This window comes from Photinus pyralis, unplaced genomic scaffold (assembly GCF_008802855.1).
Source record: "Photinus pyralis isolate 1611_PpyrPB1 unplaced genomic scaffold, Ppyr1.3 Ppyr1.4_LG7, whole genome shotgun sequence".
Classification (NCBI taxonomy): Eukaryota; Metazoa; Arthropoda; class Insecta; order Coleoptera; family Lampyridae; genus Photinus; species Photinus pyralis.
Genome location: NW_022170738.1, coordinates 38,509,341 through 38,536,783, shown reverse-complemented (window position 1 = coordinate 38,536,783; position 27,443 = coordinate 38,509,341). Strand labels below are relative to the sequence as shown.

The 27,443-nt window shown below is 35.2% G+C and overlaps 3 protein-coding genes across 6 annotated transcripts in view; 2 read left to right on the top strand and 1 right to left on the bottom strand.

The window, feature by feature from the left end:
* LOC116175489 (somatostatin receptor type 2) overlaps window positions 1-10,190 on the top strand; it is a 62,248-nt gene extending 52,058 nt beyond the window's left edge. For all 3 annotated transcript variants that reach the window (XM_031493634.1, XM_031493635.1, XM_031493636.1), the window contains exon 3: window positions 7,546-10,190. In XM_031493634.1, coding sequence (XP_031349494.1) covers window positions 7,575-8,909 — 1,335 coding nt within the window. In that variant the 5' untranslated portion in view covers window positions 7,546-7,574 and the 3' untranslated portion in view covers window positions 8,910-10,190. The remainder of the gene's footprint in view (window positions 1-7,545) is intronic.
* A 10,425-nt stretch (window positions 10,191-20,615) lies between these two features.
* Window positions 20,616-21,685, top strand: LOC116175499 (golgin subfamily A member 7). The gene is made up of 3 exons (XM_031493649.1): window positions 20,616-20,838; window positions 20,891-21,043; window positions 21,093-21,685. The coding sequence occupies exons 1-3, from the start codon at window positions 20,704-20,706 to the stop codon at window positions 21,231-21,233; spliced, it is 429 nt and encodes a 142-aa protein (XP_031349509.1). The 5' UTR covers window positions 20,616-20,703; the 3' UTR covers window positions 21,234-21,685.
* Window positions 21,686-24,621: 2,936 nt separating this feature from the next.
* LOC116175485 (cGMP-specific 3',5'-cyclic phosphodiesterase) overlaps window positions 24,622-27,443 on the bottom strand; it is a 57,988-nt gene continuing 55,166 nt past the window's right edge. Inside the window, exon 9 of one of the 2 annotated variants that reach the window (XM_031493625.1) lies at window positions 24,622-24,784. In XM_031493625.1, the coding sequence (XP_031349485.1) occupies window positions 24,684-24,784 (101 nt within the window). In that variant the 3' untranslated portion in view covers window positions 24,622-24,683. Of the gene's footprint in view, window positions 24,785-26,337; window positions 26,570-27,443 lie in introns of those variants that run through there. The other variant, XM_031493624.1, reaches the window with a different exon arrangement.

Here is a 27,443-nt window from a genome sequence, read left to right as displayed (position 1 = left end):
TATTTTGAACAACAAAGTAAAAAAACCCACTTGTAGCAAACTTTCAGACAAAGGACAGGATATCTCTTTCGTGAACAAGGGGAGTAAAAGAGGTAAAATTTAATAGGGAACCGAAAGCGCTAGTCGGAGGTATTTTAACAATTTTTTTATGATACAGTTTTCTGGTTCCAATTTCCCTTATGATAAAAAACAAAATAAATTGTCAACAAATTATTTGCAACCGAGGTGCATCTCAACTTGACTTCTAAAATTCATGTCTACTGTAGTAATTTTGATACAGGATTTGGTCCTTTCGTTTTCCGCCAAAAAACTATGCCAAATCGAGAACAAAATCCCACAATTTTATTCATACGAAAATTGGGTTCCTGGATTAAACATATGTTGATTTTTTCTTTTTCCATTAAATATATTCAATTGTTAGTAGCCGCTTTGCCTTTTCCCAAATTACCCAAATATACGAGTAAAATGAAATAAAAATTTCATGATATGTATTTAGAATTATCTTATTCTTTGACACATGACAGACGGTCTTCTACGAGGTGAGAGCTAAAACCCAACCATGTTTCTCTCAATATAATCAACGAGTTCAGTTCAGGACGCACCCTAAGGTGCAAAAGGTTTGAACTCTCTCCCTCCATCCTCTTTGAGTTTTTTAATTCCGCCGGTTGTCGTTACTAAATCCTTATTATAAACTGCTAATTTTAATATTACTTCTTTCTTACTGAAATGTTTGTCCACCCTTGGTATTACTACGCGTTGGAATCCTATCCTAACTTCCTTCCCTTGCAATACAGCCTCGAGAGGAATGAGCTTAACTGTAAGGGTATCATTTATGCGCCTGACGGTATCAGATCAAAGTAGTCCCAGGGCCGAGTTATCCCAGAGCCGAATAGTCCTGGAGCCGATCCACACAGCCCCTGAATGTTCTATAAATATTTAAGGAATAACACCGGTCTACAGCATTTTTGCGCATGGGACATATATACCTTATTTGTATTGCTTGTATAGCCACAAATAAGAATTAGAACAAAAAAAAGTTATGTATTTGTTTTTGTGCGAAAAAAATGCAAAAAACCAAAAAATAAAAATACCTATAAAATCTTACTTACATTGGGATGATTTATTATAAGATAACGTTCCTACATTTATAATTTGTTTGTCTTAGAGTCTAAATGTTTAAAAATGGAACAGTTTTGCTGTTTTTGTCATGTTTGTGAAGTTTTTCTCATTAACCCCCCAAATATGATCTTCCATCATGCTTCCAGGTTACTGGCCTTGGTAACGTGCCTAAATTCCATTATGTCTTGATGAAAGGGTTGTCCTTGTTATTCCGAATAAGCTCCCATATTATCCTTAAGTTAATCTAAATGAGAATGTAACATTGTAACCTGTACATCTTTAGAGACATTCTATACCTGATGATGCAAAACCAAAACCTGTCAGCTCGTCATAATTTTCAGCTCTATGGTTTCCCAGTAAACCCTGAACGGGAAACCATGGACTATTGCGTTAAAACTGTTCCAGGATTTTTTTCTCTCTTTGCTAAGTAACCGCGGGAAAATATCACCCTCCATTTTTCTTTTTATTTGAAGGAAAACAAAGATTCCAGCTTTAATTTTCGGCCCTGAAAGCTTTCAATCAAATGCAAATATTTTCGATGTCTAATTGCACTTTTTATTTATTTTTGATTATTATAATCAGAATATATTATGTAAATCCCATGCGCAAAAAAAAATTATTTTTTATTATACCTGAATCACAATCTCCGTTTTAAACACTCAAATGCGTGCGAAAAAGGGCCTTTAAAACACACGTGCTTTAAAGTTGCTAAGTAACGATACTTCAAGTATGACTTTTGAAACTGTCATCTGGGGCTTAAATAAATCCTCTTAGGTCGGTTTCTGTAAATGCAGAACATTTCTTTGGCTGTCGTACCTATCCTTTGGTTGAAGCTTTCACAAACGCGCGTAATTTAGGGTATGCTTCCAAATCTGTTCCACTTTTTTATCGCAGCATTGCTTTAAAGTTTTGAATGAATGCACCAAAATATAGAAGATTTAAATACCTTTGACATTTCCTTCATATATGCCAGCATTATGGATGCATTTAAGACTTTATTCGTAAGTAACTTCCTATTCATCCATGGAAACAACTTTTCATATTCTTTATAATAGGCTTTACTGAAGTTGGATTTTACACCTACCAACATTTGTTTAGATTTTACAACAATCGATTTAATGGACGGTGTATTATCTTTTTCAACGGAAATCGTTTAATTCACAAAGATGATGATTTTTATAAGCAAACGTCAAGTGACATTTCCATGGCAATCGTGAAATTACGAACACCCAGCCCACTTAATTAGACATGTATTCGAGTATAACGTCAATATGATTTCATTGTATTTCCTATTTTTAAATTATACTGCAGGTATAATAAAAAATACTATAAGATACACGTGTATAATTGGTCTTTAAAGCACTTGCAACGTTAAAGGCACTCCGCTTTGCGTCGTGCCCTTAAACTCGTTGCGCGTGCTTTAAAGACTTGATTATACACTTGTATCTTAATATACTATTTTTGTTGACCGGTATAATCAAAGGCAGTTTATGAATGTTCCAATTTATTCTAGGAACATTCTAAGAATATATTTTGTAATCCACGTTTAAGAACTTAAAACCTTCCCCATAAAATTCAATTTATTCAAAAATTTGATGTTGAAAAATAAGGCTAAGGCGACATGTTTCGGCTAACAAGCGGTGCTTTCTTATGTTTTGTTTGGACTGTAACCCTTTGTTTTGCCTTGACCAACCACTTTTTAATGTTTACTTCCACGTCACCAACCTGGTGATGAACAAACACATTTACCCCTTGTTTCAGGGTCGAAATATGAAGTTTCATAAAAAACAGAATTATCCACACCTGTGATAACGTATCATCATTCATAGAGTTCCTCCTACATGAATTTATTTGAAACACATAATTGGAAAATATCTTTTGAACACTTCTATAAACAGTTCTTGATTTTTTTATACACAGCGTGGTAGAATCAAATTAATAATCGACTAAACACAGACGATATAAATTGAAAACAATGATGATGAATGAATTAATATCATGCATGACGACCACCTTAATATTTGCGAGTAAAACCAAAGCCCCTAAATGTAAAATCATTAAACAGGCGGAATATCCCAAGAACATTTTGTACAAATATACCAGATCTTAAAACATTTTTCTATGAACATTCAATAGGTTTCATTCTGAAAGTGGAATGTTCTCGGATTATTCTGCGAACATTTAAATTTGAATATTCTTTTGCTAATAAAATTAGAATATTTAAGAACATTCTCCATAGAATATTCTCAAAAAAGAACATTATGCCCTTTTATACGAAGATTATTCTGTGCTGTGTGGGGAGTGATCCCGGAGTCTCAGAACTGAGCCGCCGATGACGAGTAGTACGGTGCCGAGTTGCGCAAAACCGAGTCGCCTGCGTTCGGAAATTAGTTGGTATCGTTCCGTCCCCTCTTCATACTCCTCTTGGCTACTTGTGCTTATGTCTGATTCTTTGGCCTTTTTCCTCCTGTTTATATGTCCCCAGTATCTCATCTACCTCCTGGCGATCGCGTCTTTCCCTCTAGTAATTCCTTTATCTGCTTTCTCGTAAAGATGCTGTTTTGCATCAGTGTCCTTAGTGCCTTCCGCTTCCTCTTCCTCAATGCTCCTTGTTAGCGCTGAGGTGTTAACTCCGTATAAGATTGTCGGTGCTATGATCGTGTTGTAAATCGATGCTTTAATTTTAAATTTAACCTATTCTTCAATTTTTCCTTTTTTTAACACTTTTTTGACTTCCTGAATGTTAAAACTGATCTGAATCATCTTTGCTAGTTAAATTTCGACATCTAGAGCCACTAGTTTTAACTTTGTCATCAAAACATAGCTCAAACTCGATGTCCTTACATTCCGAAGTAAGAGCAGAGATAGCTTTACAGAAAGCACCAATAACTTCTTTTCTAACACTATAAGCGTCTTCACATGTATCTTTATAATTGTCCATAATGCGAATGAACACTGTAAATAAGTATAAATTCAGTCCAACAAGCAAATACAGATAATCTAACAAGATACGAAGAATCGCATACGATTTTCGGTAAGGGCCACTAAGCTCGCATTCGGAATCCAGACTTTTAATCCGGCTCATATTCAATAGCACTGATTCTTGAACTTGTAGAAACCATTAAGACAACACTATAAATGCATAAATGCTATTGGCAGCAGCATAGAAATATCTTATATAAAAAGGTCAAAAAAAATCCCAATAATTTGAAATTAAAACGTTATTTTGATTCCTTTTCCTTGCGACTCAAGAGCGCCATTATAGAACAAAAGAATACATATTATAAAAATTTGTTCAATAGAAATAAGAATAATCCTAAAAAACAGTAAAATAAAAAACATTGACAGTATAAGGAGTGTCGCTCAGCCTGATGTTACAATAAGGGATTCTCTTGGTATAGCCAATGAGTTTAATTCATATTTTACTTCAGTTGTTGAGAAGCTAATGGACACTTTAGACTCGGCTGATGGTTGTAGCGGTAACGATTACAGAGACATTTTTCCAAACACATATACCACAAATTCCTTCTTCTTTATGCCTACTTGTAATGAAGAAGTGCATAGTATCATAGGGAAGCTAAACTCCAATAAGTCGCCAGGTTACGATGGCATCTCTGCTCATGTCATTAAAAAAATTAGTGTTTCTATTAGTCCTGATTAGCCTACATAATTAATTTGAGTTTTGAAACTGGTGAGTTCCCTGACTGTTTAAAAAAAGCTGTAGTAGTTCCTCTGTTTAAGAAAGGGAATGTGACAAACCTTAACGACTACAGACCAATATCCTTGCTTTCGGTTTTCTCTAAAATAATAGAAAAAATTGTAAAAATTAGAGTAGTGAAGTTTTTAAACATAAATAATTTCTTAAGTAAAAAGTAGTATGGTTTTGTCGAAAACAGATCTACGGAGGACGCACTATTGTTCTTTTGCTCTGAAATTTTTAATGGCATTAATTCTAATTTGACGGTAGCCGGACTTTTTATAGATATAACGAAAGCCTTTGACTCTGTTAATCACAGTTTACTTCTGTCACGTTTGCAGGAAGCGGGATTCAGGGGTTTGGTAGTTATTTGTAGGATAGAAGACAGTGTGTTCGGATCAAGCAATCCTATAGTTCTTTGTTGCCAATAACGTGTGGTGTACCCCAAGGTTCTGTTTTAGGGCCAATTCTGTTTATTATTTTTATCAATCAATTATGTTCGGGTAACTTCAATGGTGATCTTACTTGCTTTGCCGATGACACTGCCTTATGTTATAAAATGAGTGATGAATTCAAGACGACCTTAACAACTTAAAACTCTGGTTTACCGTAAATAAAATGGCCTTGAGCACAAAAACCAAACTGGTTCATTTTTTCTTGAGAAATAGAGCTAGGGGATTAGACAGTGTATTTTTCAAATGTAAAAAGTGCCTAAAAGGTCCGTTAATATTGAGTTGTGATAATTGTCTCAAAATCGAACAGGTTCGTAGTATTAAGTATGTAGGGCTGGAACTAGATGAAAATCTTACGTGGAAACCACATATTCAGACAATCAAAAAGTATATGTATATGGTCTTGAGTAAACTCTACTTGTTAAAATATGTCTGCCCTCCGAATATTCTGAGAACCGTTTACTTTGCCCTTGCCAACAGTAAGCTTCAATACGGGATAGTCTGTTGGGGAGGAGTGTATCTAAGTATCCTACGTCCAATTATTGTCGCTCAAAAAAAAGCTGTTAGGCAAATATCAGGAATTCGAAGATTTGAGCATTCTTTTCCCCATTTTCAGTCTCTTCGAATTCTCCCAATCAGGCATCTCTACATATTTAGAGTCTTACGTATATTTTATCTGAGGGGTGGTCAAAAAGTAGGTAATTCTTTAGTCTACTCATCTAGGCTAAAATCTTTGAATAGAGTAGCCTTACCAAGACCCTCGTGTGAGGCTTTTAAGCGGTTTTATGTATACATGGGGGTTTACAGTATAGTTGAAATCCGCAGTTCTAATTTAATAAGCGTGTACCCCGAAACATTAAAACAATTTTTTTGGACAGTAAAGTTATTTAAAATAGAGGCTGATTAGCCAAAAATAATGAACATGTGCGGTTTTAAAGGTTTATTCAAACGATATTATTGTGGCTGGCTCTGTGGACGTAATAAGCTCGACCAATCAGCTTCTAGAACCATTCAGATGACATAACGACTTGGCAATATTGCAGGAGAATGGCATTTATAATTTGCGTCATCTGTCACAGGCCACTTGTCAACTTTCGTGCTAGATGCAGTTAAACATCCTCTCAAAACGTCAAATGTGACAAACGTCAGACTTCGCGTAAAGGTTGCCAGCTCACTTCTACGTGATTGGTTGTAGGTTTGTGACGTATTTAGTCTGAAGCGTTTCAAATTCGGACTAAAACACAGAGTTTTTCAATAATTTATTTTGGGTGTTTATTTTACTCGCAAATAAAAATTGAGGACACACGGGTCTTTTTATTTTTAATGTACTTTGTGGATCAGAAATAAAAATGAAGGCGGGATGACCCATGTGGTAAAATTCTACAATAAACTTCCATATTCTATCACTAGTTTAAATAGAGTGACAATTTTTTTAAAAGGATTAAAAACGTGGCTGTTTACTTTTAGCCACGAAACTGTTGAATGTTTTTTCTAGTATTATGTTTATTATAGTTTCCTTATATTATATAAATATTTTTTTTAAGTTTGAGCATATCTAATAATGCTTGTAAAATTAGCACTAGTATAATGTAGGTATAGTGCGATGAAGCAGTCTTACATTCTGCCATTTAACTAATGAATTAATTATTAATTATTCCAGTATTAATTTTTATTTAAACTTTGTATATAGTATGTTGGTATTGCTGCTGGGGAGCAGCCACCTTAGTCATTTTCTTATTTTCAATTATGAAGGCAACCTCAACACAGCTAATGCTAATGAGGTGCCTAGCTGTAATCAATAAAATTAGTGTCTATTGACTGTAAATTTGGTTGTGAAATTTTCTTGTTTACAGTAATAAATTATTTCTATTTCTATTTCCAAATGCATATGCAGAAATAATCAGGACAGAAAACAGCGCCATATGGATGCAAGCATACCGCGAAGCACTGTGAAAAAAACCCTTAAAAACGCACTTGAGAAAATAATATTTCAAACGAACGATAAAATGTTTATAAACAGGAAAAACAAATTAACAGACAGCAAATAATGTCAATAAACCGGAGAAAACAAATTGTCAAAAAAAGGTGTCAAAAATGTACAATATTGCAAAAATTACCACTTATGGTAAAGACTCAACCAATTTATTTATATATCACGTTCTTTGAATCCTTTTGCACCCTTTTTTCCTGCATGTCCGCTTTGCTTTTTAGAAGTAGCAGCTTTGTCGCTTTGCAACCGTTTTAGTAACGTGACACTAATGAGTGTTACATTTACAGGACAAGTACGCATCGCATAATCAACAGAAATGGAACTTGACGACGAATCATTAACATTTGCAACACTGAACGACTCAATGTTGGCCTCGGTAACGCCAAATTCAACTATACCTCTGCATCAACCTCACACATCAATACCAGCGTCATCAATAGCGCTAATCTCGCAAGAAATTTTATTCGCGATCGTTTGTTTAGTGGGTCTTTTAGGAAACACCCTCGTCATTTACGTGGTCATACGTTTTTCCAAAATGCAAACGGTTACAAATATGTACATCGTCAACTTAGCGATAGCGGACGAATGTTTTCTCATTGGTATACCGTTTTTATTAGTGACGATGATTAAAAGTTCGTGGATATTTGGTGAAGTGATGTGCAAGGCCTATCTCATACTGGCCAGCATCAACCAATTCACGAGTAGCATCTTTCTGTTCATAATGAGCGCCGACCGATACATAGCGGTCTGCCATCCGATCTCCTCGCCAAAATTTCGCACCCCCTTCATATCGAGGTGCGTTTCGGTGGCCGCCTGGTTTTGCAGCATCATCCTAATCATACCGATATTCAGCCACTCGAAGCAGGAGGAGAATTGGCGAACCGGCGAAAACGGGCAGAACATATCCTTCAAATCGTGCGTAATCGTTTGGTCCGAGAATTCCACCGAGAACTCCACGGAGAGCCAACAGAAGGCGACCACGTTTATTTTGTACAGTTTCGTCTTCAGTTTCGCCATCCCCCTCTGCCTAACGCTCATATTCTACTGTCTAGTTATTCAAAAATTGAAAACGGTGGGACCAAAGCACAAGTCAAAGGAGAAGAAGCGCTCCCATAGAAAGGTGACGAATTTGGTCCTGACGGTCGTGACGGTTTACGTGTTGTGCTGGCTGCCGTATTGGATTGCCCAAATTGCGATGACGTTCACGCCAACTAACGAGGGCCCGTCCCAGTTTGTCGTCACGATTCATCTCCTCGCATTCTGCTTGAGTTACTCCAACTCGGCCATGAACCCAATTTTGTACGCGTTTTTAAGTGATAACTTTAAGAAGAGCTTTCTGAAGGCCTGCACGTGCGCTGCCGGAAAGGACGTGAACGCCACGTTGCACTTGGAGAACAGCGTTTTCCCACGTAAAAAACACGCGTCCGAGAAACACAAGCCGAACCGAGCGACTTCCATTTGCCCTAATAACGAAGACGATTGTGACGCCGGTCTCCTGGTCAGTAGAGCAGACGCCTCCACTTCCGCCATTACCCTTACGTCACGTTCCAATATTACGCTTACTGCAATCGATGCGAAGGAAGCGCCATCCAAAGACGCGGTTAGCAAAAACGGATTAGCCACAGTTTTGCATCCCGCTACCAACCTCTAAGGGTTTGAGTGTCAGAAACTTCAACCCCCACAGTGTTTGCCATTAGATTTCAATTAGCGATGGCCTTTAGAACTATAAACATATGAATCAGGGTAAACTTTTTGGTAATTAAATTAAATCGATGCAAAAAAATTTGTATACGAGTTGGAAGCTCCTCAAAACCAGCACTTGTACTTCGGATACTTGAGGAGGTTCATATCTCAGTCTTTGTCAACCCTATGTATTAGTTGATTGATAACTGTATATGTGCATTGTTTATTGATTACGAAATGCGATCCGCAAAGTTTTATACCTTGAGCCCTTAAAATTTTGCTATGAGATGAACATTACGTAATTAATAAAGAAATAGGTTGATGTTTTTTTTGTTAAAGGTACACGTTAGGTTTATTTTTGTGTAAGTGGGTGTATATAGTGTGTATTTTATCAATAAGTATATGTGGATACAAACTGTGATATTAACGTACTACCTAAATGTCTGAATCGCACGTTATGCGTATATAATTTGCACAGTGTTACCGTTAGTACACCGAGAGGGAAATTACAGCATTTAACATTATTTTCTGTAAATTACCTGTTTTAAATAATGTCATGTTGTATGTGAGTACCTAGTGTTGAATTAGATAGCAGCAAAGGGCATTTATTGGATAAATTACCTCACGCGCTGCCATTACAAATGTTCACCAGATCGAATGATAAACAACCAAAGCGTGGTAGTCGTGACGAAATTTTCTCCTTCATCCCCATTCCTTGTATTGTACCTACTTCATACTTAATCTGTATTGTCAGAAATAAAATGTTTGGCTGCTTTACGCATTTTAAGTAAGAGAGCAACTTTGAAATATTGCTATGGGACGTTTATATCTCGTTTTGTTTAATAAAAACGGTATTTATTTTCTACTTATTTGCATCTCTGTATTCCGCAGGGCGCTGTTTGCTAACTTTAAATCAAGCTGTACACTGTAACACACCTGGGTTCACGTAAATACAACGGAAATTCTCAAATAACTCACCCCCGGCGTTAATTAGTTAATTACTTACGAAAAAATCGCTTTATTTAGTATTAACAAATCTAGACAATATCCAATAATAGAACCGAAAGCTGCTTCACCCTTAAGCTAAACGGTTTTATTAACGTCCTTTAACTTTACGTTCCGTATACCGAAATCCGCTTACCTACCAAAAGGAAATTAGTTTAAATGTAATATGCTACCGTATTTTCTGCGGAATTGTAGAAGAACCATACAAGTTTTACAAATTTATAGACCTTGCAGTAAAGTTACACGAAAGAATGTCCTGTTACTTCGAAGAATTTACTGATCCTGATCTTTGAATATTATATTCAAAGTCCTGATGCTTTAGATCATATATATGTATGATCTAAGGCTTTATCAAGTACGTGTACGAATTTCTTGTTATAGGAAATGTTGAAAAATTGTAAACTTGCACACAAATTTGTGCATTAGGTACTAAATGCAGCGCTAAATTTCGAAATACGTCTGGAAATTTCCAGATAGGTTTGCAACTTTTTCAAATTTCAGCATGGTTGCGTAAATTTACAGTTACATCTGTAGATTACCTACCAAAAATAAGTTGTTGGCTTTTCCGGAAATAATGACAATTTCACTTCATAATTTGACAAAAATAAGGTTTTAATTTTATTTATTGGATAGAATCTACTTCTTTTTTTTTAAGATAAATTATTAAAATTAGGAATATCGATAGAACTCCTGGAATGGAAAATAAAATTGATATAAAAGCAAATAAAAACTTTCATTCTGGTTGCATGTGAACAAGAGTTACTATTGGATTTGCTGCTGGAATAAAATTTATATATTTATATTTATATATTTATAATTATTGCACATTTAGGCACACTTCGATTTTTCGTTTGCACATTTATCTAAAAAAGATATTGAAAAAACAATGTTGGTGATGCCAACTTCACTCAACATTAAATTAATTGAACGCTATACATATATACTTCATTTGTTTGCAATTTGTTTGGAAATATAGGCACACCTCGATTTTTCGTTTGCGGATTTCCCAAAAAAAAAGATTATGAAAAAATAAAAATTTGGGGGATACACCTTTACGATTTAACTCTCCAACATTAAAATAATGGAGCGCTATATATTTCATTCGTTTTTGACTTCGTTTGCCTATGTAAGCACCAATGTTTCCTTTACATAATTTTAGGCCCTAACCATAAAATATAACTGTATATTATACTTTATTCGATTTCACCTCTCTAAAAAAGAAATTAAGAAAATAAGTAGGGGAGGACACATTCCCACTTTTATCAAATGTCACTAAATGAATTTGTACTAATTTTAGTTTGTCGGAACCGGGGTGTCTGATTTTTTTTAGACCATTTCCTATATCACGTTTATTTCGTTAGTACTGGAAATTTTGTATACAGTCCATTTGCCTACATATATATACTATATTCCATAATCGCCTCACAAATTTCCAGTACTAACAAAATAAACGTGATATCGAAAATGGTCTAACAGAAATCAGACACCCCGTTTCCGAAATAGACAAACTAAAATCTATCAGTGCAAATTCATTTAGTGACATGCGATAAAACCGATTACGGTGGCTTCGATTGTACTCTCCCATATTTATTTTCTTAATTTCTTTTTTAGGGATGTGAAATCGAATAAAGTATAGTATACAGTTCTATTTTAAGGTTAGGGCCTAATTATCTAAAGGAAAATTTTAATGTTTAATGTTGGAGGGCTAATCGTAAAGGTATCCCCGAAATTTTATTTTTTCAGAATCTTTTTTTAGGGAAATGCCGAGGGAAATGCGCAAACGAAAAATCGAGGTGTGCCTATATTTCCAAACAAATTGCAAACAAATGAAGTACCTATACAGGGTGTTTTTTTGGGAGCTTTAGTTAAAAGTTTCTGGGAAAGTAAAATAGGTAGGTTTTTGAAAATTTGTACTTAGGAGTTACTCTGAAGGCCGAATCGATGTAAAATATTTTAAAAATGGCCGCACTTCCGGAAACACCGGAAGTAGATAGTAACTTCGTTATTTTAAATGGCAACCCCTATTTTTTATTGCATTTTTGGATTCTATGTGAAATTTCAGTTCTTTTGATACCCATATGTCGATATTTGCCATTTATGGTTTTTAAGTTATTTTGACTTTAAGAAAAAAAATGGCGGATGCAGATGGTACCTTGATAATTGATTACTTGAAAACGGTTGTAGTCATGGCAACCCATTTTTATCAGTGCATAGAGAATAGGGCTTTCTTTTAGTGTACTTAAAAAAAAGTTAAGTTGCGTACAACCGCACCTATGGAGATCCAAATTTAAGAAACTTCAAAGTCTATAAACTCAGTTTTTTTAAATGGAATGACCATGTTCTTAATATTGCATGAGATAGAGAATCGAAATTGGCATATTTTGACTATACATGTTCCTATAGCTATCTTTAACAGTTTCTGATTTATTCCCATTTCATTGAATTGATCTCGGAATTGATGCCATTTTTTTTCGCATTTTCTTTTTAGTAGTTGGCCATGATTTTATATCAATCGAATTTTAAACAAATCAAGGAATGGATTCTTTAATACCATTGATTCTAGTTCTAGTCTAAATAATTCATTAATAAATAACTCATTTATTAAGGATATTAGGACGGAAAATTTTTGAAAAATCTAAACAGAGTCGTTCAACTGAATTTCTTAAACAAGTCTGGAAATTAAGAGAGGTAATGTGATATCTGTTCTAGCAACAATTCCATACCAAAAATGTTTCAACGAAGTTTTTTTATATTTTGCATTGAATTTAATATGTTAATCTTGCATTTGCAATTCAATTCATTTTCTTAAATATTCTCTTGTAGAGCTTTGTATCACTTGTGCTTCAACGGTTTGTAGTGCATTAGGGGGACAAAATTTCCAAAATTCATACAATTTCGTTCCAGTTTTTGAGTGAATGTACGGAAAGCACGCGCCGCGATTCTGCCCATTTCACCATAAATAACAATTAAATTCCAAAATAGGTGAAACCACTGCGAGTCATTTTTCGAATTTTGAAAAACTTATGTTAACCTATAACAGTGGGTGATGGATTAGTGTCACTAGATTTGTTTAAAATTCAATTGTTATAGAATCATGGCCGACTACTAAAAAGAAAAACCTAAAAAAATAGTGTCAATTCAATAAAATGGGAATAAGTCAGAAACTGTTAAAGATAGCTATAGGAACATGTATAGTCAAAATATGCCAATTTCGATTCTCTATCTCATGGAATAGTAAGAACATGGTCATTCCATTAAAAAAAAACTGAGTTTTTAGTCTTTGAAGTTTCATAAATTTGGATATTCATAGGGGCGGTCGTACGCAACTTAACTTTTTTTAAGTGCACTAAAAGAAAGCCCTATTCATTCTCTATGCACTGATAAAAATAGGTTGCCATGACTACAACCGTTTTCAAGTAATCAATTATCAAAGTACCATCTGCATCCGCCATTTTTTTTCTTAAAGTCAAAATAACTTAAAAACCATAAATGGCAGATATCGACATATGGGTATCAAAAGGATTGAAATTTCACGTAGAATTCAAAAATGCAATAAAAAATAGGGGTTGCTATTTAAAATAACGAAGTTACTATCTACTTCCGGTGTTTCCGGAAGTGCGGCCATTTTGAAAATATTTTACATCGATTCAGCCTTCAGAGTAACTCCTAAGTACAAATTTTCAAAAACCTACCTATTTTACTTTCCCAGAAACTTTTAACTAAAGCTCCCAAAAAAGCACCCTGTATAGCGTTCAATTAATTTAACGTTGAGTGACCGAAATCGTGAAGTTGGCACCCTCAACAATTGTTTTTTTTTTCAATATCTTTTCTTAGATAAATATGCAAACGAAAAATCGAAGTGTGCCTAAATGTGCAAGCAACGTGCAAACTAAGGCAGTATTTGACGTTTCATTATTTTAATGTTTGGGGGCTAACTTCACGCGTGCAAAAACTATTATGGGCCAAATAATGGAAATATATCAAATATAAATTTTACTATTTCCTCAAAAAATATGCGTAAAAGCATGACAAAAACAACCTTCTCATTGTGGAATATTAACACATTAATGTCCAGGTAATTTTTTGTTTGATTTATAAAAAACATTTATCACGTAGATATTATTTAGTTGTCAATCAACACCTAAAAAGGTTTTTTTTCCACAATAATTAATTACTAGCATGATTTGCTCTCTATGTATCATGAGCAAAACAGGCGTTTCATCACGAGTGCGTTTTAAGGGAGGTAAAAAATACTCTCCCCCTACTCTTTTGATGGGAATACACGTTTTGAAACACCAGGAATCCGAATCAAAAAAAATCTCGATGATGTCGGTCTGTCCGTCGCTCCTTCAGTACTCTCATTTACGGCTACGCTCCTTCTATTCCTTGATTATAAACATCATTTAAAGTTGGTTGGCCAATAAGTATGTATGATCTTTTAGACCAGCGTCTATCGGATCGTTTAGCCAATGAACTATCATTCGCGGTCTCATTAGGAGCAACCGCCACCTGGTGTGATCGTTCTGTTGCCGTCGTGTTAAAATTATATCATTATTGATTCGAACCTCGATTTTCCTTTTTTGTATCCTTTAGGGGAGCATTTTCGTTCCAACACACTTGATTTCTCGAGCAATTAAAGCCTGCAGTAAAGTCAGAGCTGAAAAATAAATTATCCAAATAAATCCAGCTGTCCCTAAGAACAATTCCCAGAGTTTTTCTGAAACGCTTGTAACACAAGTCTACCGCTTAGGTAAAAGATGTTAGCTGGCTGCTTCAATACACCTTTTCCTATATCTCTGAAGGTACAGAATTAATTTTCGTTATCGCTAGGCACATCATCCTTGTCACTGTCAATGCCATCTTTTGGAGAGTGGTTTGCCGGCCCGTGTGTCGCAGTTCAGTTAAAGCTGAACTGTGGTGCTATAGGGTCCCTGGTTCGAATCCGGGTTCGGGCATGGATATTTGTAAATGTGTAGTGGGTTGGGTTGGTAGAGCAGCTTTGGCTGAAACCCCGCCCACTCAAAAATAGAGGCAAAATAAATCAAAAAATAAATCAAAAGACTATCTGTATTTAATTGCTATTTTTGTATTTTTTTCAAAATTCTCGTCTAAGCTCTTCTAAAATATTTAACAATTCTTTAGCATCACGTGGATTTTCTTCTCTTGGTATTAAAACTAATTTAATTTGAATGTGATCGAGATCGCTCTGTTGAAAGAACCAATTAGATGCTTTCGCAATACTTTATCTTCCCCGCTATTCACTACCCCCTCGACTACCCCTCTTGTCTGTTTGTTTGTTTGTGTTTTTTGAGTTATGTATGAGTTTTCCATATTGCAAGTATAACATTTTAAAGTGTTGGCACTAGTGGGGACAGATGCCGAAGGTGTGCATTGTGCTGCGATTATTGTAGTTCGTTTCGTGGTTATTTTAATAAATCCGTATACTAGCGTGTTTATTTTATTTGTCCCCACGAGGCGACAACACTCGTTTAATCTTTTATGGGGTGGCCGACCAGGTTCACTTCGGCGTATCCCCTCCTCTTTTCTCCTTCACTTATTGTTACTAATTTGTTTGCATGAATTACGAGCTATTTAAGAGTTTTCATTTACAATCAATCTTAACTTTAGAGCTTTACTTGGAAACGATCAAATAGAAATAATCGTGAGGAAACGAGGTCTATTCGAACCTACCCCCTCCTGTACACTCCTGTACTTAGGTATTTCAAACTAATTTTTATGCAGGAATTACGAGTAAAAAGTTTATGCACGCGACTTTGAAGCTTAATATAGAAATAACCATTGGGGCGATTTTAATGGGTGTTGTACCAAATCAAAGCCTGCATTCCTTTGATCAAACAAAATTGTTTTTGAGTAAATTTTAATTACCATTACAACGCGCGAACCACAAAAAGTACATTTTTTCGCGGTTTTCCACGCCGCGGTTAACTTTAAGAGTCAAATAAAAACAAAACTACAAGTTAAAATGCCCTGAAATTGGTAAGTTATAAATTGAATTTTTTTAAATAGACACACTTGTAAAGAGTAGGTAATATAATTCATTTTTTTTTCATTAATTTATTTAAAACGTGGTAATTTTATGTTTGAATTTACCAGCAAATCCATAGAGAAATCAAGTATCTATTGAAGTCAAATTTCCGGAAACTGGGCAGAGGAAAATTCTTCAATAAATTTATTATTGAACAATAATCGAAAAGGAACAGAAGTTCAACCCTTTTTATTGCAAAAGCTTGTTCCACGATGAACATGTGGCTTAAAAAAACCTTATTAGAAATTCATCTATTAAGATCTATGAGAAATGACTAACTCTGGAAAGCCTTACGCCTCGATGGGACGCAATATGAGAGAAAACTACTTTCCTAATGTTTTTCATGCCATTGGGGATGGGAGAAATGTTCGTTCACCTATTAGAAGAACCGCAAATTTCAGTTACAACGCTGACAGAAAATTATAATCCTATTAATTCACCTAGGAGTCAACTGTCGACAAAAATAACAAGTAACAGAGGGCGATACAATGAAATGGTTTATGCAAATAAAATCAGGTAGCTTGTAATTATTATGCTAGAAATTCTTACTTTGAAGGAATCGTTATAAAACTTTCGAGGTTAGTTTGAACTGAAAATTACAGCGTGTATAAACCTCTCGGTTTGCAGAGTTTGAAACTAATTTTAAGGGATTTCATATCGCGAGCTGTACGTATCCATAGTAAAGCATAATCAAGGCAAACTTTTATTTCAGCAACTTTTCTAACTTTTTAATAAATTTTTAATCAATAACCGCCTTACGGGAATAAATTTGCACGGATTTGCGCGCTAAACGGTTACCTATAAGGAAAGTTGAAAAGGGTTGCTTTATTTGATTTTCAGCAGCTGCTGGTTAGCTAAACGAATACCACCAATAATTCACTTGCAGTAAATTGTTTTTCGATCAATTGTCCCTTCGAGAAATTGTATCGGTAAATTATTGCTTTTGCTCAAAAGATCTAAACTCGGCAGATAAACTACCTACCTCTTGAATTCACCTCCATTAGGGGTGCTGGAGCTAACCATAGGGACCGATGTAATGATTTTTTCTTGTCTCGGCAATTACATTAGCTAGAGACTTCAAATTTTCACTAAAAGCTTTCTGCTATAGTGAAGATGTCCAAATTTCATCAAACGTGGACGTGCATTTTATGCAGGTTTTAAAGTATACATTTTTTTTCCGAGATAACGGCTTTACGGTTTTGAATCTACATACCTATGTATATAATATAGGTATACGGAACCAAAAATCAACGGGTCGGATTTTGAAAAACGCAAAACTTCTATTAAACTATTCGAAAGATTTTCTTGTTCTGTATACAACCTACAAAAATTACGGTCGGTTTTATTACAAAAAAAAAACGGAAAAAATATGTCCAAGTTAAAAATCTAAACAATTTTTTTTACCTAAACGATTATTTTGATTTTGTTAAAATTTTAGCAGTGTTCATTAGATATATATTAGATTATTAAAACTGTCAAATGCTTTTCTTTTATATCTGGTTTGAGCTAGAAAGTTGTGCTGTCAAGAATTTCGCGCCTGATTTTCATTTTCACTGTGGGATATCGTAAACAGGAAAAGAAACAAAGTCGCTTAATAAAAGTAGGCAAAGGTATGCAACATTTTCTGCTAATTAATTTTCGTTTCTCCACAAATTTCGAAATTCTGGCCAAAAAAACCGAAAAATGTGATTTTCGAGAATGCACTGACGACCTGGCGTTCATTTATTTTCAAAGACATCAAAAAATAACTTTCAAAAACCCTTAGTGATTTTTTTCTCATCTTTCTATATAAACTTTCTTATTTCTTATGGATTTTTACGTCGCTAGATAGAGTAAAAAATTGCAAAATCCGAGATACCAAATACTTAGTATTTCATTCGGAGATGAATCTTGAATTTTTACATTGCAGTTATAATGTATTTCTTATAGCAATAAATTCATAGCTTGCTTAAAATTATTTAACATTTCTCGTTTATTGTCTGTTTACTGTCCATCAACATTTTTTTCTCTACCTCGTGTAAAAATCTAATATGACGCCCATAAGGAATAAGACAGTTGATGTGATTGACTTCAAACCCATAAGTCATAAAAATTTGATTTTAGGACATTTTTCGGTTTTTGTGGCCATAACTTCACTATTTGTAGAGATACAAGGGACTTTGAAAGGTATAATTAATCCCTGGCTGTAACTTTTGATCTAGTAGCCCAATCTTGGATCTGTTTGAAATTATGGAATCTACAGGCCTTATTCTATAAGAAAATGTCTTTTTTGCGGTCGATCTGAGACAATTTTTTTTGGAGGCCTCAAAAAAAGGCAGTGTATAACCTTCCTTTTTTAACAAAAATCGACTACACCAAAATTTCTCTGGAAAACACTTTTTCTTATTAATTTTGGTGCGTAGAATCCAAAACGATTCGTACTTTTTCGATTAGACTTCTCAATCAAAAGTTATGGACTAAAAACCCATTTCGAAAGAAAATTCAAAGAGCTGTAACTTTTGGTCTAGTAGCCCAATCTTGGATCTGTTTGAAATTATGGATTCTAAAGGCCTTATTCTATAAGAAAATGTTTTTTTCCGGTCGATCTGAGACAATTTTTTTTGGAGGCCTCAAAAAAAGGCAGTGTATAACCTTCCTTTTTTAACAAAAATCGACTACACCAAAATTTCTCTGGAAAACACTTTTTCTTATTAATTTTGGTGCGTAGAATCCAAAACGATTCGTACTTTTTCGATTAGACTTTTCAATTAAAAGTTATGGACTAAAAACCAATTTTGATAGAAAATTCAAAGGGCTGTAACTTTTGATCTAGTAGCCCAATCTTGGAACTGTTTGAAATTATGGAATCTACAGGCCATATTCTAGAAGAAAATGTTTTTTCCGGTCGATCTGAGACAATTTCTTTTTGGGGCCTCAAAAAAAGGCAGTGTATAACCTTCCTTTTTTACCAAAAATCGACTACACCAAAATTTCTCGGGAAAATACTCTTTCTTATTAATTTTGGTGCGTAGAATCCAAAACGTTCGTACTTTTTCGATTAGACTTCTCAATCAAAAGTTATGGACAAAAAACCAATTTCGAAAGAAAATTCAAAGGGCTGTAACTTTTGATCTAGTTGCCCAATCTTGGATCTGTTTGAAATTCTGGAATCTACAGGCCTTATTCTATAAGAAAATGTTATTTTCCGGTCGATCTGAGACAATTTTTTTGGGGGCCTCAAAAAAAGGCAGTGTATAACCTTCCTTTTTTACCAAAAATCGACTACACCAAACTTTCTCGGGAAAACACTTTTTCTTATTAATTTTGGTGCGTAGAATCCAAAACGATTCGTACTTTTTCGATTAGACTTTTCAATTAAAAGTTATGGACTAAAAACCAATTTCGAAAGAAAATTCAAAGGGCTGTAACCCTGAATTAATCTGTATAAAATTCTGAATAACTTGGCCTATTTAACCAAATTTGGTTCTCTTACGCTTTACATGATACCTACCCATAGTCAAAATGACAAAAAAAACTCACCCTCTGGACAACATTTACAATTACAAATTTGCCGTCTCCTAAAATCTGCCGCCCTAGGCTCCAGCCTACTCAGCCTGCTGGTAAATCCCCCACTCGTGACCCCTGTCCCTGTTTTACTGTCTTTTTGTTTTGTACCTTCTCGTAGAGCCTTTCCTAAAGGTGGGCTCGTTACTTTTGCAATAATCCTTTTGTGTAAGGTTTGTACTCCTAGGATATGCTTTGTCGGCTTGAAGATTCGACCACCTCATATACAATCCTCCTCAAGAATTAGTAGGTGTCCGCCTAGGTTCCGCGGGGCCATTGCACCATTTTTATCACGTTACCCATTCCACGTTAACCTTTGTACAAATTTAATTCCCAGTTATATGACCTCTTTACTAAGATCGAGGGCAGTGCTTCCAGGGAGGGTTTTGCAGCTCTGTAAAGTTGACATATAGTTTACAGTATGTGCCCAACAACATTTTGAAACCTTCTCCTGCGGGAAAATTGTTGAGGCTTCGCTGTTAACTCTGCAGATAGACCTCTATCTCTTGAAGAGAAGCCTTTACTTCTTGTGAGCTTGGAAAGTAAGTGAATCTTTCCCTGACGCACACTGTGTGTTTCCCATCGGGTTTCTTAAGATTCCCAAATCCATTGGAGCGGTCTTTTTGTAGGACTTTTAGTTGGCCCTTTTTTTTCTCCTGTTCGATACTTCAAGTGAGGTTGAAATTATATACTCAATCAAGACCCCCCCTGTGTCTGTGTCTGTGCTGTCCCATGTGGCGTGGTGCGCGTTGGCATCGCAACCCATGACTAGGTTGCAGTACGCTTACAGTATACCTATTCCAGTAGAGCCTTTACGTCTCCTGGGCGCAAACCTGTTGAGGGTCCAGAACAAGAGAGGGATAATAAATAAATAAATAAATATAGATTAACTTGTGGATAGTCTTTTCACTAACCCTAGACGACATTCAGACGACTTTCCTTTAAAGTTTGTAGTATTTTTATGTATTTATGTTAGCTGAACAAAATTGAGACGTTCAAAACTCTTTGACGCACCTTGTATATTCGATATACCCTCGTCGATTCGACGAAAGCTCCTAATGACGTCATCTGTCATGTTCAAAAAGAAAATGGCGTCTTAGATGTAGGCATATCAACATATATTTTAAACGTTTTTCTAATTTTATATCTAAGTATAAGTAGACAAATAATGGGTACTCACCATAATAGCGAAACCGAACAAATGGCACCTCAGCAGTGTTTAAAAGTTTTTATACAAAGGGATTATAGTGAAGGGACAGTTGTAAAATTTCAGACTAGATTTCCAGTGGAACTGGAAGGAAGAGTGAGTCTAGAAGTTAACGTTTGACCCACAATTTATCTCTTATTGTGTTTAGATCGAAAGGCAAGCGTTCGAGCACACAATTACTAAGTTAAACGAGTACTTCGCCATTGCGGAAAAGGCGACCTGCGCAAATTACTGTGAAGGCTGTCTGGCGTGTCTCACCGCTTATTTAATATACATTTGTAAAGAGACGCACTACGAGAAGGTGGGTGTGCGAATAGGACATCGCTTTAGGTTTAATTTACTCGTTTCAGTGTCTCAGGCGGGTCTCCAAGTTTGTGGCCGAACAAAACGAGCGTGTGTATCAACCGCGAGGTCTAATAGTTACGGATCCGAGCTTGCGAGGCTTACGTGTGATAGAGATTAGTTGTTTAGATCGACCGCCTAACGCATGACTGACGTTGTCGCACTCCACTCAGGAGTTCTTCATGTAAACTCGCTAGTTTTAACCCGGTGGGACGGTTGCAAGTGGGAATGTGGGTGTCGTACGGAAGTGGCTACCATAATCTAAACAAAAATGTATATTACTTCCATTTGTATTTATATTTATTAAAACCCATTATAAATTATTCAACAGCAAAATGTATATACAAATTATTAGGACAGATTCACAAATTTTTTACAGCCTAAAACTTAAGTTAAAATCACTAGCGTTAACAAATTCACTGTAGATTCGCCAGTGTGAACACCTCCCTGCTACAAAATTAAGAGGTTCAAATTGCTTGGATGTGTGGCATTTAAAGTGTCTACCGTCAGCTCTAAGACATATTCCTTCCGGATCTGGAAACAAATCGTTGATTATATTTATGTATACGTATTAACTAATTAAAAATTTTATTACTTTTAATATTTATTACCTGTAGAATGTAACAGTTTTCTATTTTTTATTAATTTATTTTGTAAAGCTATAGTAACAATTTCCAATAAATTTAAATCTTATTGTTTGTCAATTTCTGAAATTATGCTTCCTCTCTGGTATGGGAAATGGGTTTTTTATGTGAGAAAAATTCTGAATTCTTATTCCGCGCATATAATAGAGGGAATAATTAAGTAGGCCCTGATAATTTAAATTTGAATCATTGCCGCTCATTAAGAAAGTTGGCAGTAATTTTGGATTCGGCGATACCAACTGAACTGAAAATGGGGTTTTTCTGTACAGGGTTTTTTAAAGAATTACTTTTAATATTTATTAAAACTGTTACATTCTACAGGTTCTCTATAAACATCTTCCTTTCTTATTCGCGCATATAATAGAGGGAATAATTAAATGGGCCCCGACAATATCAATTTGAATCATTGCCGCTCCGCTCGTTAAGAAAGTTGGCAGTAATTTTGGATTCGGCGGTTCCCACTGAACTAAAAATGTGGTTTTTTCTATACAGGGTTTTTTCAAGAATTAATTGTCTTATAGCCATTGCCAGTACGCATAAGTAGGTACTGTAGTCTCGCTTGAATACTATATTTCAAAATAGCACAAGATCTGCTGCTTAAATTTAAAATTTTTTTAAATTTAAATCACTGACATTTCCACCTGTATTGCCCTTGAAATAGTTTATAGATTTTATCAAAATGCGATTGTTACGAGGGGTGGTTTCTATATTCCCGAACTCGACATATTAAACAAAAGACTAGAGCAACAACCATTTTTTTGTCAATATAGTTTCCCTGCTTTTGAATACAGGTATAACACCGTTTCAGTCTTTAATCCAGAATATAAATATTCATTTGGTTTTTCCGTTCGCCATTGAATTTTGTCCGTCTCAATCAAAAGTTATGGTCAAAAAAACAATTTCGACAAAAAATTCAAAGGGCTGTAACTTTTGATCTAGTAGTCCGATCTTGGAACTGTTTGGAATTATGGATTCTACAGGCCACATTCTATAAGAAAATATTTTTTTCCGGTCGATCTGAGACAATTTTTTTTTCGGGGCAAAAAAAGGCAGTGTATAACCTTCCTTTTTTTCCAAATATCGACTGCACCAAAATTTCTCGGGAAAAAACTTTTTCTGATTAATTGGGTGCGTAGAATCCAAAACGATTCGTACTTTTTCGATTAGACGTCTCAATCAAAAGTTATGGGATTTCGACAAAAAATTCAAAGGGCTGTAACTTTTGATCTAGTAGTCCGATCTTGGAACTGTTTGAAATTAATTCTACAGGCCACATTCTATATATTTTTTTCCGGTCGATCTGAGACAATTTTTTTTTCTGGGCAAAAAAAAGGCAGTTATTACCTTCCTTTTTTTCCAAAAATCGACTGCACCAAAATTTCTCGGGAAAAAACTTTTTCTGATTAATTTGGGTGCGTAGAATCCAAAACGATTCGTACTTTTTCGATTAGACGTCTCCATCAAAAGTTATGGGCAAAAAAAGTTCCTGTTTTTAAAATTTAAATTCTTATTTTCGTCATTTCGTGAAAGGCAGGACGCAGGTACCTCACCTCAGTAGCAGTACTAAGTACCTGATACCTATTTTTTGGGCATCAATGTAGCGAATTGCCGATCGATGCCGAATAGCCAAATCGTTGACTGCCAACACTGATCACTCACTGAATAGTGAATACTGAATACTACAGATTATTTAGATTTTAGTGACTTTAGACTTTAACCAAAACTAAAATTGCTCTCTATATATACCTATATATTATTGCCTTTATTTTAAAGTGGGCGGAGCGGATAGCGGAGTATTACCTAAATACCTAATAGCTATCATGATAACTAAATTCTTCTGGGGGGAGGGGGGGGGGGGTATATCCCCTTCATCCCCCCCGAAAATACGCCATTGGCAACGTACGACGACTCAAACTTGCAGATAATAAAATTAGTACTTAATATTGCAATTGTTTTGTAAATAATTGCCACAAGCTATCAAGGCATATGTGATTAAAAAAAGGCATAATGAAAAATGCACCAAAATTCAAAACAACCCCGTTCGGGAATATAAAAACAGGCCCTGCATGTTTGCTGCAATTGGAAAGAAAAGCTCAATGCCACAATGGCAAGTATGCCATTTTTTAAATACCGGCTACTTAGGATTATGAGAAAAATTGTAAAGATCCTATGGCTTTCGCTTGTTCCCTAGGTACTCTGGGCTTTTAAATGTTGTACTTGTATTATACAGTGATAATTTATTAAGAAGTAAACATAGGGATTTATGTGTATTGTTTTTCCCTATGTCTACTTTTAAACGACAACATTTATTCTGAAAGGCGCCTAATATTACGCATCCAAAATAACTTTTTAAAACGGCTATCACAAGTAAGTAGTTTAAACATTGTTGCTTTGCTTTAACAGAAAATAAATCGCTTACGCTCCTTAAACTGTTACCGGTACTATACCAATTGACAATATCAACCTTTTCCACCAGTTGAATACATTGCAAACGAACGAAAATAAAAATACGGAATCCAAAGCAACAATATTCAAATTAACAGCCGGATCTTTGTTTTAAGAAGTTATTTTGGTTGCATAAAATTGGGCGCCTTTCAGAAGAGATTTTGTCATTTAAAAGTAGACATAGGGAAAACAATACTTCTTAATAAATTGTACTGTATACCAACACTGTCTTGAATGCAGTGGATGCCTGTAAATTAGTAATTTATACTTATGTAATACTTGCGCCCTTCATTGAGTAAATTAATTTTCATCATAAAGGTTTGTTGTACACAAAGGAAGTCGTTACTGTTATCTAAAATGTATATTTACTTCCAATTATAATTTATAATTACATTTATTAGAACCCTTTATAATTTATTAAACCGGAAAATGTACCTATAGAAATTCTTACGAAAAATTCACACATTTCTCCGTTTTCTTTACTATTCTAAATCACTAGGTATAGTGTATTCATTCTTGTTTGTGGTCCGTTTTCGGCGAGAAAAATATGCTTTGGCGGGCGTTTTTTAACGACTGTACCGTCAGCTGTATCTTGTCCATTTCTTCCGGATCTGGAAACAAATCGATGATTATATCTGTGAATTTGTAGGTGTTACTAAATTGGAAAATAGATCTTTTTTTGGGTGGAAAAAATCTGTTTTGGCCTTCCCTAGATTTCTCTGAAAATGTATTTCAAATTGTTATTCTTTGAAAATTGGTTGCTTGCAAAATTCCTTAAACATTTTTTTCAATTTTCAATTTCGATTGGCCACCATACGCAGCAACGCAAGCCCGGCAGCGTTTTTTTAATGTTGGTAGAGACCCTCGCTGTAGCCACGATTCTAGTCACCATAGTTCTTCCTCTATGTCTATAGTGGAGTAATGTCGGGACTTCAGGCTGACCGCGCAACAGATCCATTGCATGGTGTATTCCAGATTTAGTAATGTGGTGACCTCTGGAGTTGTGTGATGCGGTGCCCCATAATGTTGAAACCAAACTCTCCGTCTGATGTTTAGTGGCTAGAAAGTCAGGTAGCACAGTAGGTATCTAAGAAATTAAAATCATTTTCCCCATTCAAACTGTTTGGGAGAAAGAAAGGCCCCATCACATGTTCCGCTACGATTCCGAACCATAAATTTACAGCAAAAATAACAGCATGAATATGGGTTGCGTGGGGATTCTCGTCAGCCTACAGATGATTATTTTTAGAATTAAATACGCCGCCCGTCCCGTATGAAGCACGCTTCGTCCGTAAACAGAATGAATTTTTGAAAATGCCTTTGAAGATTTCAACAGTCTTGGCTGACAGTCGTTTGGTCAAAAGATAGTTTTGAAGATTTTTGTTTTCTTTAATAGTTCTTAAAATATGGGAAAACAAAGGAGGCCAATAGCTTCGAACCGGGGCACCAAATCAAAAATTGGAACTAAGAACAGTTGTTTTTCCTCTTTCTTTTTACCTCTTTCTTTCTTTCCTTTATGCGTCTTTTCCTCACCACGTAAATGTGTAGCATAGACCCTGCAGTCCCAGAGTGTTCACGTTTTCATTTTCAGCATAAAATAGTTCGTCAAGGGTAGAGAGGAACTTCACAAATGTTTATTGAGGGGCCAAGGGGACCAAAACAAATATTTGTTCAAAGTATACCACCCCCAAGGTCCCAAAACTTGCATTTCTCCTACAATTTCTTCTAAGGAACCACTGCAAATATGAGGATAGAACTTGTCAGCGATGCCTAGGGTTTTCCATTTCTGATTCTGCAAAAATGTTTCACAAATTCCGTTTGGGTGTTGTACAGTCGTTTGCAATAGAATGACCTTTACGTCACTAGTGTGTGAACCATTTCCCAAAAACTTGTTTCTCGCTCATGCGTTCACATATAATGAGAATTAAAAAAATTGGTTCACAACTTAAGTGATGCAAACGACTGTACACAAAGGAAATAGTCACAATAATCTAAAATGTGTATTTACTTCCAATTGTAATTACATTTATTAAAACCCATTATAATTTATTCAACAGAAAAATGTATATACAAATGACTAGGACAAATTTACAAATCTTTCGTTTCATGAAAGCATAAAGTTTAAGTTCCTATTCGTAAATCACTACAGTATTTTATACATTGCTAACAAACTCCTTAGATTGTCCACTGTAAAAACTTTTGTGAGCATCTCTCCGCTACAAAATTACTTGGTTCAAATTGATATTTTCCTTATATTAACGTGTTGTGTCACAAAATACAACACACCTTATGCCTTCGTTTTAATTTATGGTCCGTTTGTTGCGGAAGAGGATTAGTTGGAGGTACAGTATTCAACGTCTGTACCGTCAGCTCTATGTCGTTCGTCTCTTCCGGATCTGTAATGAAAATATCGTTTAGGTATTGCGATGTAATTTTTTTTGTGTTTGAGAAACACTTTGATCTTTTGAATGCAGGTTAGTAGTATCAATAGTAGTCAATAGGAGAGGGTCCATAAGTAAAGCACAAACATTGCAATGTAAATCGGGTTGTTTATATTTATATAGGAAAAGAACTAACACGAAAAATCCCAGATCGTTTGTACATAATGGGTTAACAATGAAGTAGGTACCAACACGAGGCATTAGTAACAAACATCTGTTAGTCGTATAGTACAAAAACGATTAACATACAACAAATAAGTGTAAAAAAACAGCATTTGACCAATTATTAGAAGACATGTTAGGCCCCTACAAGTACAGACGGACTACTCAAAACCACAATGTAATTAATTAACAGGGAGATAAGGCACATATATTTACAAGAGATTTGGGCTAGGGGTAATATTAGTGGGCCGCATCTCATATTCAATAGAGTTCGATTCTAATGATGTACAGCTAAAAGTGTTGCTAAATTGGAGGCAGAAAAATACAATTTTCATTTACCTCGATCCGTGTGGAACCCCAAGACAAAAGCACCTTTCCACAAATGCTGGAAAATTCACAGGCAACGAATTGCGCTAACAAGATCGTTATTCATTCGAACGAAATCAGACTCTCCTGAATCCGTGGCCAGAGTCTTTTTCTGTGGGCCAATAGTTTTCTCCCCCAGTTCAAAAATGAATTTTTTCATCGCAATCAAAATGTTTTACGTTTTATATAGAAAAATGGCATTGACTTTGAATAGTCTCTTAACCATTTCTAATTAAATAAATGAAAGCCCAACCTAAAATATGTTGCTGATTGCTTGGATCATCAAACTCGCGATAATAAG